The sequence below is a fragment of the Hemiscyllium ocellatum genome, unplaced genomic scaffold, assembly GCF_020745735.1.
Source record: "Hemiscyllium ocellatum isolate sHemOce1 unplaced genomic scaffold, sHemOce1.pat.X.cur. scaffold_3560_pat_ctg1, whole genome shotgun sequence".
In the NCBI taxonomy this organism is placed as follows: Eukaryota; Metazoa; Chordata; class Chondrichthyes; order Orectolobiformes; family Hemiscylliidae; genus Hemiscyllium; species Hemiscyllium ocellatum.
Window position 1 is genome coordinate 23,210 of NW_026868469.1, and position 16,030 is coordinate 39,239.

At 48.1% G+C, this 16,030-nt stretch overlaps 1 protein-coding gene across 2 annotated transcripts; it reads right to left on the minus strand.

Annotated features, from left to right (window-relative positions):
• Positions 1-7,066: 7,066 nt before the first annotated feature.
• LOC132813244 (gastrula zinc finger protein XlCGF9.1-like) lies at positions 7,067-15,649 on the minus strand. 2 transcript variants are annotated; one of them, XM_060823110.1, is made up of 2 exons: positions 15,602-15,649; positions 7,067-8,146 (listed from the first exon to the last, which is right to left on the minus strand). In XM_060823110.1, exon 2 carries the CDS (start codon positions 7,820-7,822, stop codon positions 7,211-7,213), a length of 612 nt encoding a protein of 203 aa, XP_060679093.1. In that variant the 5' UTR covers positions 7,823-8,146; positions 15,602-15,649; the 3' UTR covers positions 7,067-7,210. The 2 variants fall into 2 exon arrangements, with proteins under 2 accessions (XP_060679093.1, XP_060679094.1); XM_060823111.1 differs by lacking the exon at positions 15,602-15,649 and adding an exon at positions 15,517-15,538.
• Positions 15,650-16,030: the final 381 nt, after the last annotated feature.

The following is a 16,030-nucleotide window of genomic DNA, read 5'->3' on the forward strand; positions in this document are numbered from 1 at the left end:
CGCGGGGGCGAAGGCGGTTGGGAGGAGAAGTCGCTCGAGCGAGGAAGCGGCGGGAGGGCGGCCGTTAGGAAAATGGCGCCGTGCGGCCCGGGGCAGACACCCGGCACTGGCCGCCGCCGCCGCCTTCCTGGCGCAGCTGCTGTGTCACGGCCACACCGGCCGGCTGTACAGCAGCCAGGAGCCGGTGAACATTCTGGAGGCGGATGGGGTTAAGGACCTGCTTGGGAACTGGTCGGGCGCCTGGGTGGTGGAGTTCTACTGGTCGTGGGGCGGCCCCTGTGTCAACTATGGGGCCACCTGGAAGGTACTGGGCCCGGGAGGTGAAAGGTGAGGCAGGTTGTGGGGGGGACGGAGGGGAAGGAATGTGGGGCCTGTCCTGTCATAGTCACATTTTACACTCACTTTCCATCTGCTTTTACTGGCGCTTGTGCTGTTTACCCCTCACTGTGTGTTTAATCCTTGTGCTGTTTACTCTTTGCTGTTACTTGTGCAATTGCTGAGGGTAGTGTGTAAATACTAGTGAAGGATACTATGCACCAACATGTATATGTTCCTCAGTCATTGAAGGGGCAGGACCTGTTGAGAATGGTTTGTGAAGCAGGTTGTGCACTAAGCCTTGTTAACATGGATATAGTTTGTTCATTGGAGAAGTAGACTTTTTATTATTTAAAGTCATAGAGATGTACAGCACGGAAACACACCCCTTCAGTCCAACCTGTCCACGCCAACCAGATATCCTACGTGAATCAAGTCCCCTTTGTCAGCACTATATCCCTCTAAACCATTCCTATTCATATACCCATCCAGATACCTTTTAAAGGCTCTAATTATACCGGCATCCAGCACTTCCTCTGGCAGCTCATTCCATACCTGCACCACCCTCTGCATGGAAACATTGCCCTTCAGGTACCTTTTATATCTTTGTGGCCTCACCCTAAACCTATGTCCTCTAGTTGTGAAGGTCACCCCAACACGGAGGAAAAGACTTAAAAACATTGCTTTTGCATTTGTCTGGCTGCTCAATCAAATATCGAGTCACATGGGGGAAAAAAAATCACTCTGCACTTTTTGATCTCCGATAGACATTTGGAAACTTAACATCTGTCAATAACACCAGCATTGCTACAGAGCATATTGTGTACGCTCCTCGGTGTCACCAAGCAGCACACATGTTTGCCAATGTCACCAAAATATTGGGCGTGTTCCTCATTGTCAGCAGAAAAGGGGCAAAACCTACTTTTGATGGACAAATAAGGATCACTGGAGGACCGGAAGGAGACTTGTCGTCCTGCCATTCGGAGCTCTCCTATTGGTGAATGCGGAAGTTGGGCCATGAGGATCTGAAGCTCCTGCCCCTCCTCTCTCTCAATGAAGATTGAGCTTCACTCAGACTGCAGCTTCCTTCCTCTGTCCAACATCTGTGTGTACAGCATTCTCTTTTCTCACCCCCTTTTCCATTTACGTTCGATTCTGGGGTTCAATTGTTGACTTGGAGCAACTGAAAGGAATGGGAGTGAATCCAGCGAGGGGACAGACTCTGGAAAAGTTAGTCCAAGCCTTTGTCTCAATTGGCAAAATAGACAGGCAGGAGACTGGAAGAACGCAGCAAGCCAGGCAGTATCAGGAGGTGGAGAAGTTGAGGTATCTGGTGTAACCTTTGTTCAGGATTGGGGGTGGGTGTAGGGAGAGCTGTGGAACAAGGGTGTGCTGGGGGCAGGGTGATGAAGTGGGGATAGGTGGAGACAGGTAGAGGATACAATAGACAATAGGTGCAGGAGTTGGCTCTTCTGCCCTTCGAGCCAGCACCACCATTCATTATGATCATGACTGATCATCCTCAATCAGTATCCTTTTCCTGCCTTATCCCCATAACCTGGTTGGTGAATGGGAGGATGGAATCTAGTTGGCAGGGAAGAGTGGAAGGGGCTGGGAAGTGAGTTGGGGGATGGGATGGGAGATTATTTGAAACTGGAGAACTGTGTCGAGTCCTCCTGGCTGTGGACTGCTCAGACAAGATGAGGTTTTGTTCCTCCAATTTGTCAGAAGGGGAGTGGGAAGGGGCATTAAAATGGGTGGAGACTGGGAAGTCCGCTCAGCCTCTGCGGACCCGGCTGTGATGCTCGGCAAACCATTCCCCAAGTTTACGCTCGGTCTTCCTGATGTAGAGACGACCACAACTGGCAAAGCACAGTGGGTCGAGCAGTAGGACAGTCGTATCTTGGGGCACAAGCCCTTCATCAGGAATGATGCGTGGATGTTCAGAGGGGCATCAGTGTCCTTCTGTGCCAGTTGTCAGACAGGTGCAGCAGGAATGAGCAAGGCAAGTGGTGTGTTAGCAAGAGGACTTAAGTTCAGAAGTGGGAATGTCTTCCAGCAATTAGGAGGGGGGGTGGGGAGGGGGGGGGTGGGGCTGAGTTCACATGATTTTGTGGGGGAAGGCATGAAAATGGTTTTAAGACCAGTATCCAGTTTTAAGACATATCCAGAGTCAGACAGCACAGAAACACACCCTTCAGTCCAACTAGTCAATGCTGACTGTGTTCTCAAACTAAACCAGTCCCACTTGCCAGTGTTTTGGCCCATATCCCTCCAAACCTTTCCTATTCATGACGTTACTGTACCTGCATCCACCACTTCCTCAAGACATTTAGTTCTCACGTGAACCACTCTGTGTAAAAAAAATTGTGCCCTTCAAGTCTTTTTAAAATCTCTTTCTCCTGTCACTGTCAAAATTTGCTCCCTAATCTTCAAACCCCAACCCGAGGGGAAGGACACCCTTCGTTCACCTCATCTCCCCCCTCATGATTTTATAAACCTTGATAAGGTCACATCTCCACTGCCAATGCTCCAGTGAAAAAGTCCCAGCCCATCCACCGAGATGAAGGTAGAATCCTGTCCCTCAGGATTCCCTCCAACAATGTGCCCACCACTGATGTCAGGCACACTGGTCTATAGTTCCCTGGCTTGTCCTTACCACCCTTCTTAAACAGTGGCACCACATGAGCCAACCTCCAGTCTTCTGGCACCCCACCTGACATGCACAGTATGCTCTATGGAGATGCTGTTTCTGATGGATTTAAAGTGTCCAAATGCCACAATTTCTCCCCCACTCACTTGACATAACCATGCAGGCTCCTCGCTATTTGATGTTCGTGTTACTTAGAGCCCTCATGATTATATCAATCTCAATGAGGTCACCCCTCAACCTCCTGTGCTCCAGTGAAGACAGTCTCAGCTTCTCCTTATAACTCAAACCCTCCAGTCCTGACAACATCCTGGTAAATCTTCACTGAACCCTCTGTAATAGTATTCTTCCTATTACAGGGCCACCAGAACCCTTCTCAGTACTCTACAAGTGACTTCACCAACATCCTGTACAACTTCAACATGATGTCCCAACTCCTTTATTCAATGGTGTGAACAATTAAGGTAAGTGTGCTGAATGCTTAACATCAATCTACATTTGTCAATATATCATATCTGTTGCATGACACTGTTACCTTTTGCTCTTAACTCTGCATCTTATGATCCTGCTCCACAGCTACCCAATGAAGAAGCAGCGCTCCGAAAGCTAGTGCTTCCAAATAAAACTGTTGGACTATAACCCGGTTTTTGATTTTTAAACCTTGTCCCACCGAGTCCAACAGCAGCACCTCCACCTCCTTTCTAATGAACACAGCCCATACCTCCCAGTGCTGCCAGTAAACTGCAGATGAAACGATGCAGTGCCTGCACTCCTGAAAAGTTTATAATTTCTAACGAACCCAGCTACTCATTCACTGCTCCATCTGATACACGACATTGGAAACTTAGTGCAGGAGGCTGCAAGAAATGAGCAGCTTTAAAACAAACACCGCTTGGAGCTTTCAATGAGAGCCTGAGCCCAGCAGTACGTTCTGGTTACCTTTATTATGGCCCAACATTGTTACAGCTTCAGATGCCCCCAGCAAAAGGGCAGAGAAAGAGTAGCTGTTTTTTAGACAGCTCAACAACAGGGGGAGGTGCAAAGGGCAAGGCCAAGGCCAAGGGCAGGGCAAGGCCAACAGCAGGCCCCCGCACTACGCCTGCATTGCCTTGCACAGTTTACAAAAATCCCTTCCCCTTCAGAGACTCCCCACAGTGTGGAAGCAGGCCACTCGACCCAAAGACTACACACCGATCCTCCAAAGGGTAACCCACCACGCAATTCCCCAACCCCTATTGCTCAACATTTACCCCTGACTAATGCACCTAACCTGCACATCCCTGGGCACTATGGGTATTTTAGTACTGTCAATCCACCTGAACCTGGACAACTCGTATATGCCGACCAGATATCCCAACCCAATCTAGTCCCACCTGCCAGCACGGGGCCCATATCCCCCCAGTTGCCTTTTAAATGTTGCAATTGTACCAGCCTCCACCACTTCCTCTGGCAGCTCATTCCATACACGTACCACCCTCTAAACGAAAAGGTTGCCCCTTGGGTCTCTTTCACATCTTGCCCCTCTCACCCTAAACCTATGACCTCTAGATCTGGACTCTCCCATCCCAGGGAAAAGACTTTATCTATCTATCCTATCCATGCCCCTCATGATTTTATAAACCTCTATAAGGTCACCCCTCAGCCTCGGACGCTCCAGGGAAAACAGCCCCAGCCTGTTCTGTCTCTCCCTGTAGCTCAAATCCTCCAGTCTTGGCAACATCCTTGTAAATCTTTTTAGATTAGATTAGATTACTTACAGTGTGGAAACAAGGCCCTTCAGCCCAACAAGTCCACACCGACCCGCCAATGCGTATACCACCCAGACCCATACTCAAGGACTGCCACAAACACTACGTAGGACAAACAGGAAGAAAGTTAGCCACCAGGATACACGAACACCAGCTAGCCACAAAAAGACACGACCCTCTCTCCCTTGTAGCCCTACATACGGATGAAAAAACCCACCACTTCGACTGGGACAACATCTGTCCTGGGACAGGTTAAGCAAAGACATGCCAGAGAATTCCTAGAGGCCTGGCACTCCAACCACAATGCCATAAACAAACACATAGATCTAGATACCATCTATCAACCCCTCAGAAAATGAACAGGAAATGACACTACCACAAACCCCAGGAACCCTATCCAGAACAAACATATAAATCAAAAGCAGGAGACATCAGCTTCGCTCCATTTGGAGGTCGCCACTGATGATGTTCCCTAGCCAGGTAATGAAACGTCTGGATATCAAACCTACACCCTAAACCTCAACCTGAGCTACAAACCTTCACAAACCTTGCAAAGTAGAATGTATTTGCAAACATCATGCTGCAAATTCAAACTCACCCCCATGGATGATCTATCTCATGTGTGCATGAGATAAAGAAACAGTCTATTTCCGTGCTGTTTATCTCTATTTGATAACAGATGCTTTATTTCTGTTGGTGTAAATGTTGTTGTAATTCATAGCTGGATCCTAATAGGTGTAAGGGTGACAGAATTCCTCAAGTAGGTCACTGTACGATTCCTGGGAGACCCCTATTTCTGGTTTACTTCCTCATGAACAAACATTAAGCACGTGCACCTATTTATTTATGATTTTGTTTCATTTTTCTGCTATGACTACACCTTGTATTAGGATAGTTGACAGGCTGGGAGATTGTGACTTGGGTCTTGATTGAATATTTTATCGTTCCAGAAGTTATAAAAGGCAGGGTCAAAGCTTTAGCAGAAATCCAGCAGAGCTGAGAACAGACCGACATCTTAGTCTGTGGGAACAGGGAGATCAACAGAGGATAGAGAAATCAGGACCTGAAACCAGACCAGCCTGTGATCAGTGCTTTGATTAGCAGCATCCTTCTACATCAGTCAATGCCAGTTGTCAGACAGGTGCAGCAAGGCAAGTGGTATATTAGCAGGCTGAACTGAGATTAGAAGTGGGGATGTCTTCCTGCAGTTAGGGGGTCATTGAATTTATTCAAGGCTGAGTTCATCTCATTGTTGAACAATAAAGTGTGGATTTTTATGTTGTGTGCATGAGGTTTATGTGTTGGATGCAGGTACAGTAACCACATTTATAGTGGAAGGCAAGAAAATGGTTTTAAGACCATGACAGAACAGTTACGATCAGACAGCACAGAAACGGACCCTTCTGTCCAACTATTCCATGCTGACGATGTTCTCAAACTAAACTAAACTAGTGCCACTTGCCAGTGTTTGGCCCATATACCTCCACACCTTCCCTATTCATGTACTTATCCACATGTCTTTTAAACGTTGCATCTGAACGTGCATCCACCACTTCCTCTTTACATTCACTCAATACATGAAACACACTGTTTATAAACAAACTTTTCCCTGATTGAATCCATGGAATGGACACTTTCTCTTTCCTTTCAGTTGCTGCAAGTCATAAATTGAAGCCCAGACTGAAAAAAATAGAAAAGGAGTTGTGAAGAGAGTACCTTACTCACAGATGGTTGACAGAGTAAGGAGGTTGCAGTCTGGAGCAAATCCGAAATGTTGATTTTCCTGCTCCTCGGACGCTGCCTGACCTGCAGTACTTTGCCAGTACCACTCTAATCTTGACCCTGATCTCCAGCATCTGCAGTTCTCACTTTCTCCTGTAAGAAATCAGCAGTTTTAAACCGAAAACCTGTTGCAGTTTAAAGCTCTCATTGAGAGTCTGAGCTCAGTGTGAAGTTCAGGTAATCTTTATTGTGACCCAACTTTGTTACAGCTTCAGAATCTCCCAGCAGAAAGGCGTAGAAAAAGTAGCAATTTTTTAAAAACAGCTCAAGGTCAAAGTGCAACCCCTCACTTTCTTCATTATTGGTCACCACTGAGTTGTCCCTTTGTAATTGGATCCTTGATATAGCCTTAACCTGGAGGAAGTATTGCCTCACTCAGCAATTTCAACCTGTATCCAAGTAAGTTGGATGAGCAGCGTAGAGTCAACCAGACTACTGTGGGTCTGGAGTCACGTGTAGGCCAGACCGGGTAAAGGATGCAGCTGGGACGACTGCTCTAATAACTGCTCAAGTCTTCCCTAAAAAAGAACTGAGTGAATCAGATGGGGTTTTCTTCCACCCCCACCCCACCGACAATGGTTTCACTGTTAGATTCTGAACTCCAGATTTCTCACCAAATTCCAATTCCACCATCTGTCGCGGTGGGAATCGAACTCGGGAGCCACTGGAACTGGGTTGATAGTCCAGTTGATAATGGCACTCGGCCGTCATTCCTTCAATCCCCCTGCGATGGCACATGAACTCGCTGGTGGCTCCGCAGGTAGGAGGAGCGGGTGAAGTCCTTCCCACACTTGGGGCAGCTGAAGGGCCTCTCCCCTGTGTGGACCCACTGGTGCCTCAGCAGGTTAGAGGAATTGCTGAAGGCCTTCCCGCACACTTGGCATGGGAACGGCCTCTCCCCCGTGTGGACACGCTGGTGCCTCAGCAGGTGGGAGGAATCGCTGAAGGCTTTCCCACACTCGGGGCAGGAGAATGACCTCTCCCCCGTGTGGACCCACTGGTGCCTCAGCAGGTGGGAGGAATCGCTGAAGGCCTTCCCGCACTCAGGGCAGGGGAACGGCCTCTCCCCAGTGTGGACCCACTGGTGCCTCAGCAGGTGCGAGGAATCGCTGAAGGCCTTCCCGCACTCGGGGCAGGGGAATGGCCTCTCCCCAGTGTGGCTGTGCCGATGAATCTCCAGGGCCGACGGGAAACGGAAAACTTTTTTGCAGTCGCCACACTTCCATGGTTTCTCCATGGGGCGGGATTCCTCTGGTTTCTCCATGGCTGGAGCTTCAGCCACACGTGCAGAGCCTATCCCCACCGCGAATTCCTCATTCCAGGCCATATCACTGCTTCAGGCTCCAAACTCAGTCTACTATTATGGTAGGGTCTCTCATCCAGTCCCACTGATGCTGAAAACGTACTCAAACAAGAACCAAAACGCTTTGCTCCTTCTCACAGAGTCACAGTTGAAAACTGTTGCGGTCCCGATGGACTGAGTGACTGTCAAAGTGAGGACTGCAGACGCTGGAGAGTCAGATTTGAAAAGTGCATTGCTGGAAAAGCACAGCAGGTCAGGCAGCATCTGAGGAGCAGGAGAGTCAACGTTTTGCGCATAAGGCCTTCATCTGTTGATTTTGAAACTTCTGTCTTCAGATCTTCAAATACTCTGTAAAAAGAGATTACAAAGGTCATCACTGTCAGTGCAGGGTAGAAATTCTGAACAAGGAATTTTACTTTCTGTGGAACATTCTTTTCTTTCGTTATTCTACAAAATTGAAAGCACCATCCCACTCTCTCTCCCCCTCTGTTCTCACTCCGCTCTAACTAATTCCCTGAAGGTGCTGATTCAGGATCTTACAGGGGCAGAAAAACAAAAACGTCAAGACTAACATCTCTCTGCATTTTGGATAACTCCACAACACTGGGATACAGTTGACAGTGAGCAGGTCTGATTCTGGGAAGCAAACAGAAGTGTGTCAATTCATGGGGTAACCTGCAATGCAGCTATTTGTGGAACAAAATGGTTAACGACCCCAGGAAGGTGGGAGCAAATTGAGACATCAAGGCATTAACACCGACACACTTCAGTGAAACTCTACTGTTCCCACTCCGAGCAAAACATCTTTGAAAGCTCCTCTGAAAGTCCAGTCTTCACAACCACACTTCTGCTTTTACCAAAGACAATTAGAGTCAGACAGCACGGAAACAGACCCTTTGGCCCAACTTGTCCAAGCTGACCAGATATCCTAAATGAATCTAGTCACATTTGCCATCACTTGGCCCCTATATGGGCCGGGTGCTGGCAGCTGGGACTAAATTGGGTTGGCTATCTGTTCAGCAAGAATGAGTTGGACCAAAGGGTCTGTTTCCGTGCTGTACATCTCTATGACTCCAGTCGCATTTGCCATCACTTGGCCCCGATCCACTGAACCCTTCGTATTCATACACCCATCCACATGCCTTTTAACTGTTGGAATTGTACCAGACCCCACCACCTCATCTGGCAGCTCATTCCATAACTGCACGACCCTCTCCATCAAAAAAAGTTGCCCCTGAGATCTCTTTTACATCTCTCCCAGCAGCCCCCCCCCTTCCCCGGCCTCACCTGAAACCTATTGCCCTCGCGTTCTGGACTCCCCCATCTGAAGGAAAAGACCTTGAGTGTTGACCCTATCCATGCCCCTCAGGGTTCTATTAAAAAGTCTAGAATGTCACCCTTCAGACTCTGGGGAAAACAGCCCCACCCCATCCTTCCGTCCCTCCTCGCCCAGGTAATTAAGTTTGCAGAATCTGCTCCCTCCCTGGATTCACTCCAGCTGCTACAAGTGAACAGATTTTCCCCCCTCCTCTCTCTCTCTCCTTCCAGGATGAACAGTTGTCCAGAGGGAGGGAGTTTCACTCTGAAACTGACAGGGCCACTTCCGCATGGATAGGGTCAACACTCAAGGTCTTTTCCTTCAGATGGGGGAGTCCAGAACGCGAGGGCAATAGGTTTCAGGTGAGGCCGGGGAAGGGGGGGGGCTGCTGGGAGAGATGTAAAAGAGATCTCAGGGGCAACTTTTTTTGATGGAGAGGGTCGTGCAGTTATGGAATGAGCTGCCAGATGAGGTGGTGGGGTCTGGTACAATTCCAACAGTTAAAAGGCATGTGGATGGTGTATGAATACGAAGGGTTCAGTGGATCGGGGCCAAGTGATGGCAAATGCGACTGGAGTCATAGAGATGTACAGCACGGAAACAGACCCTTTGGTCCAACTCATTCTTGCTGAACAGATAGCCAACCCAATTTAGTCCATCAATGGGTTGGAGGTGGGGGAGGGTATGGGAGGCGGGGCTCGGCCAGCAGCGGGACCCCGCACTGCGCCTGCACAGTTCGTAAGAATTCCTTCCCTTCAGAGAATCCCCAGTGCAGAAGCAGGCCACTCGGCCCAACGAGTCCACACCCACCCTCCAAAGGGTAACTCACCCTCAACCATTGCTCAATATTAATCCTCCTGACTAATACACCTAACCTGCACATCCCTGGGCACTATGGGTAATTTAGAACCGCCAATCCACCCTAACCTGCACATCCCTACGCACTATGGATAATTTAGCAAAGCAAATCCCCCCTAAAATGGATAAAGTTAAAAATCACAACACCAGGTTGGAGACCAACAGGTTTGTTTGGAAGCACTAGCATTTGGAGCGCTGCTCCTCCATTAGGTGGTTGTGGAGAATAAGGTCATAAGATATAGAATTTATGGAAAAACATGACAGTGTCCTGCCACTGAAATGACATGTTGAACAACCCATTTTCGAATGGGCTGTAGGCATCATTAACATGCAAATCCCAGAACTACCTGTAAGGCACCTCTCAAGAGAAGTTTTATAACAGAAAGTGACGTGTGTGTGAGAGTGTGTGGTGTGTGCGTGCATGAGAGAGAAAATGTCTATTTCCATCCTGTATTTCTTTACCTATTTGAGAACAGATGCCTTACTTCTGTTGGTGTAAGTATTGTTGTAAATCATAGCTGGGTACTAATAGTTAGATATAAGGGGGAAGAGAATTCCTCAAGTAGGGCAGTATAAGAATCCTGGGAGAGCTCTATTTCTGGTTTACTTCCTAATGAACAAACATTAAACACAAGCACCTATTTATTTCAAATTTGGTTTCATTTTTCTTGTGTGATTCCCTGCTGTGACTACACTGTGCCTGGATGGTTGACAGGCTGGGAGATTGTGGGTTGGGGCTTGATTGACTGAATGTTTTATTGTTCCAGAAGGTGTAGAAGGGAACAGGGAGATCAACAGAGGACAGAGAAATCAGGACCTGAAAGCTGAGCTGACACCAGACTACCCTGTGATCAGTGCTTTGATTAGCAGTGCCAACCCTCCACCTTTACCTAGCTTCCCATTTGAGGACACCCTCAGTATTCAGGATCCAATCCTTGTCATCCTGAAGCCATGTCTCTGCAGGGAATGTCAGATCGCAAATACTCACTTCAATGTGTGCAGTCAATTCCTTCACTTTTGGCACAATGCAGCACACATTCAGACACACCATTTTTAATTTAATTTTTGTGATGTTTAGAATCCAGTTTTGATTGCTGGTACATTTATTCCCCTTGTCCCTTTCTATTGTTCTCTGATGTTCATTTCCCACATCACTATATTACTCACCGGCCTTGATTTGGATTGGCCATAATGTCCAGGGAAGTGCAGGTTAGGTGGGTTAGCCATGGGAAATGCAGGGTTATAGTTTCGGAATAATAGAAGCAGGAGTAGGCCATTTTGCCTGTCCAGCCTGCTCCACCATTCATGATGATCTTGACTGACCCATCCATTGTCTCAGCTCCTCCTCCCTGCATGGTGCCAACTACCCTTAATCCCCCTACCATTACAAAAACCCATCCAACTGTGTCTTGAATATACTTAACAAAGCTGCCTCTGCTGCTTCCTTGGCTCAGAATTCCGAAGATTCACTCCTCTCCAGGAAAAGCAGTTCCTCCTTGTCTCTGTCCTAAATTTACTCCTCCTAATCTTGAGCCTGGTTTCATTCACCAGCAGAAATGACTGGATAGGATAAAGCTTCATCCCCACAGTGCAATGAAATCCTACTTTACACCAAAATCCCGAATGTACTCACTCACTCAGTTGCTGTCTCACAAATGCAAGATTTCATCGTAACGTCTTCTGCTCCCATTAAGGGCAAAACATCTTTGAAAGCTGCTCTGAAACTCCAGCCTTCACAATCACACCTCTGCTTTCACCAAAGAAGATTAGAGTCATACAGCACGGAAACAGACCCTTTGGTCCAACTCGCCCGGCCAAGCAGATATCCTAAATTAATCTAGTCCAATTTACCTGCATGTGGCTCATATCCCTCGAAATCCTTCCTTTTCATGTACCCATCTAAATGCTTTTTAAAATTCCCCCTCACCTCAAACATGTGCCTTCTAGTTTTGGACTCTGGGGAAAAGACCTTGGATATTCACCCTATCCATGCCCCTTACGAACGCCTATAAGATCACCCTTCAGCCTCCAATGCTCTCGGGAAAATATCCCCAGCCATTTCAGCCTCTCCCTGTAGCTTGAACCCACCAACTCTGACAGCAGCCTTATCAATCTTTTCTGACCCCTTTCAAAGTTTCACAACATCTTCCCTATAACAGGGAGACCAGAAATGAATGCAATCTTCCAAACATGGACTAACCAATGTCCTACACAACCACAACATGACCTCCCAATTCCTGTATTCTCTGCTCTGACCAATAAAGGAAAGCCTACCAAATGCCTTCTTCACTATCCTGTCTACCGGTGACTCCACTTTCAAGGAACTATGGAACCTGCACTCCAAGGTCTCTTTGTTCTGCAACATCCCCCTTAACTGTGTCAGTCCTGCCTGGGTTGCTTGACCAAAATGCAATCCACACACTTCTCTAAACTAAACTGCCATTCCTTGGCACATCAGCCCACCTGATCAATTCTCATTCATAGTGAATTTTCTTTCCTCTCTTATTCCCTTGAAGTTGAAAATCTCCACTGCACACACTCTCCCTCCATTCTCAGTTTGCTGACCCTAATCCCTGCTGTACCTCATCCTGAAGGGCCTGCTTCATGCTGATTAACAGGCCCACACTCGGTGGGGGACCTAATTGAAACAAGGAATACTGAACAGCCTGGACAGAGTGGAAGTTGGAAAGGTGTTTCCATTGGTGGGAGGGACTAGAACCAGTGGGTACAGCCTTACAGTAAAGGGAAGACCTTTCAAAATGGAGATAAGGAGAAACTTCTTCAGCCAGAGAGTGGTGAATCTATGGAATTCACTGCCACAGAAGGCTGTGGAGGCCAGGTCACTGAGGATATTTAAGATTGAGATGGATACGTTCTTGAGTCTCAAGGTGATGGAGGGTTACGGAGATGAAGTGGCAGAATGTGGCTGAGGAACCTATCAGCCATGATTGAATGGCAGAGCAAACCTCGAATGGTCCAATTTCTGCTCCAATGTCTTATGTTCTCTTGCTATCCTGGACACACACAGAGCACATCGGAAGCAGGAATAGGCTGTTTGGTCTTTCAAGCCTGCACCAACATTCAACAGATTGTTGGCAGATTCACAACCATCGAGATGAATAGGTTGGGACTTGTTCATTGGACCACAGGAGGTTGAGAGGTGACCTGACAGAGGTTTATAATATCACGAGGGGCATAGATGAGGTGATTGTTGGGTATCCTTTCCCTAAGGTGGGGGTTTCAAGATTAGGCAGCAAATTTGAAGGTGAGAGGAGAAAGATTTTGAAAAGGCGGGGGGGGGCACTTTTCTTTTTACACAGAGTGGTTTGTATGTGGAATGAATGTGGATGTAGGTTGAGTAACAAGGTTTAAAAGACATTTGGATAAGTACATGAATAGGAAAGGTTTGGAGGAATATGGGCCAAACACAGGTAGGTGGGACTAGTTTAGTTTGTGAATATAGTCGGCCTTAGACTAGTTTGACTAAAGGGTCTGGTTCTGTTGGCATCTGACTCTGTAACTGTTCTATCCTGGTGTTAAATCATTTACTTGCCTTCCCCCAGAAACATCCACTTCTTTAGTGTTCAAAAATCAGATGAACTCAGCCTTGAATAATGTTCAATGACCCCCTAACGCAGGGAGACATCCCCACTTCTGAACTCAATTCCTCTTGCTATTGTACCCCTTGCCTTGCTGATTGCTTGCTGCACCTGTCCAGGCAAAAGTGAGGACTGCAGATGCTGGAAATCAGAGTCTAGATTAGAGTGGTGCTGGAAAAGCACAGCCGGTCAGGCAGCATCTGAGGAACAGGAAAATCGACATTCCAGACAAAAGCTCTTCACCTGCACCTGTCTGACAACAGGCAGTGACTGGTGTAGAAGGACGCTGAGGCCCCTTTGTACATCCACACGGCATTCCTGATGAAGGGCTCGGAACCGAAATGTCGACTCTCCTGGTCCTCGGATGCTGCCTTACCTACTGCCTTTTTCTAGCGCCACACTTTGACTCTAATCTCCAGCATCTGCAGTTCTCACTTTCTCCACATCCCAATATATCACCATTTAAACAATACACCTCCTTTCTGCTTTTTTTTTCACAGCAATGGCTATAACTTCACATTGAGATACTGCATTTGCCATGTGTTTGTATATTGTGGTCTTCTCTACATCGGGAAGACCGAGTGTAAACTTGGGGAACAGTTTGGCGAGTATCACAGCTGGGTCCGCAGAGGCTGACCAGACCTCCCAGTTTCTGGATTAGTGGTGCTGGAAGAGCACAGCAGTTCAGGCAGCATCCAAGAAGCAGCGAAGTTGACGTTTCGGGCAAAAGCTCTTCATCAGGAATAAAGGCAGTGAGCCTGAAGCGTGGAGAGATAAGCTAGAGGAGGGTGGGGGTGGGGAGAAATTAGCATAGAGTACACACCACGGTGGCACAGTGGTTAGCACTGCTGCCTCACAGCGCCTGTAGACCCGGGTTCAATTCCCGACTCAGCGACTGACTGTGTGGAGTTTGCACGTTCTCCCGTGTCTGCGTGGGTTTCCTCCGGGTGCTCCGGTTTCCTCCCACAGTCAAAGATGTGCGGGTCAGGTGAATTGGCCAAGCTAAATGCCCGTAGTGTTAGGTAAGGGTAAATGTAGGGGTATGGGTGGGTTGCGCTTCGGCGGGTCGGTGTGGACTTGTTGGGCCGAAGGGCTGTTTCCACACTGTAAGTCTAATCTAATCTAATAGGTGAGTGGGGGAGGGGATGAAGGTGATAGGTCAGGGAAGAGAAGATGGAGTGGATAGGTGGAAAGGAGATAGGCAGGTAAGACAAGTCTGGACAAGTCATGGGGACAGTGCTGAGCTGCAAGTTTGGAACTAGGGTGAGGTGGGGGAAGGGGATATGAGGAAACTGTTGAAGTCCTCATTGATGCCCTGGGGTTGAAGTGTTCCGAGGTGGAAGATGAGGCATTCTTCCTCCAGGCGTCTGGTGGTGAGGGAGCGGGGTGAAGGAGGCCCAGGATCTCCATGTCCTCGGCAGAGTGGGAGGGGGAATTGAAATGTTGGGCCAGACCTCCCAGTCACCACTCATTTTAATTCCCCTTCCCACGCTCTTTCTGACAAGAACATCTTCGGCTTCCTCTATTGCCACAACGAACCAAACCGCAAATTGAGGGAACAACATCCCGGGCAGCCTGCAGGACTCAACATCAAGTTCTCCAATTTCAAATAACCTCCCTTTCCATCCCCCGACTCCCTTCTTAGCCCCGTGCCCCTCATTTCCACTCTTCCCTTTCACTAACCTGATTTCTTCCACCTATTGACTCATCAGGCCGTACCCTCTCCCTGTCTTCAATTATCCCCACTTTAGCCCCCGGCCCGGGCCCCAGCACCTATCCCCAGTCCTGAAGAAGGGTTACACCCGAAACATCAACTTCTCCACTTCCTGATGCTGCCTGGTTTGCTGTGTCCTTCCAGCCTCCTGTCTGTCTATTTTGCCAATTGAGACACAGACCTGGACCACGTTTCCAGAGTCTGTCCCCTCCCCGGTTCACTCCCTTACCTTTCAGTTGCTGCAAATCAACAGTTGAATCCCAGAATGAAAACGAAATGGAATAGGGGGCGAGAAAAGAGAGTGCCGTACTCACATTTCTTAGACAGAGGAAGGAATTGGCAGTCTGGGTGAAGCTCAATGTGGATTCAGAAAGAGAGTAGCGGCTTCAGAAGCACATGGGCCAACTTCCGCATTCAGACAATGCAGTGGCTCTGATTGGCAGGAGGACCAGTCTCCTTCCGGTCCTCCAGGTTTCTCTATTGGGCCATTAAAGGAAGGTCGCGGGCCTTTTTTTGCGGATTGCGATGAGCATGCCCAGAATTTTCCTGACACCGGTGGGCATGCGTACTGCGTTACTGACACCGGAAAACATGCGCAGTATGCTCACTGGGAATGCTGGTGTTCCTGTCATATTTTAAGAGTCCAAATGCCAACAGGAAAAAAGGGTTTGAGCCGCAATTTGTTTTTCCCTGTGATTCGACATTGTATTGCTGTTGTCTCTCTTGTTCAACTTTTGTATGTC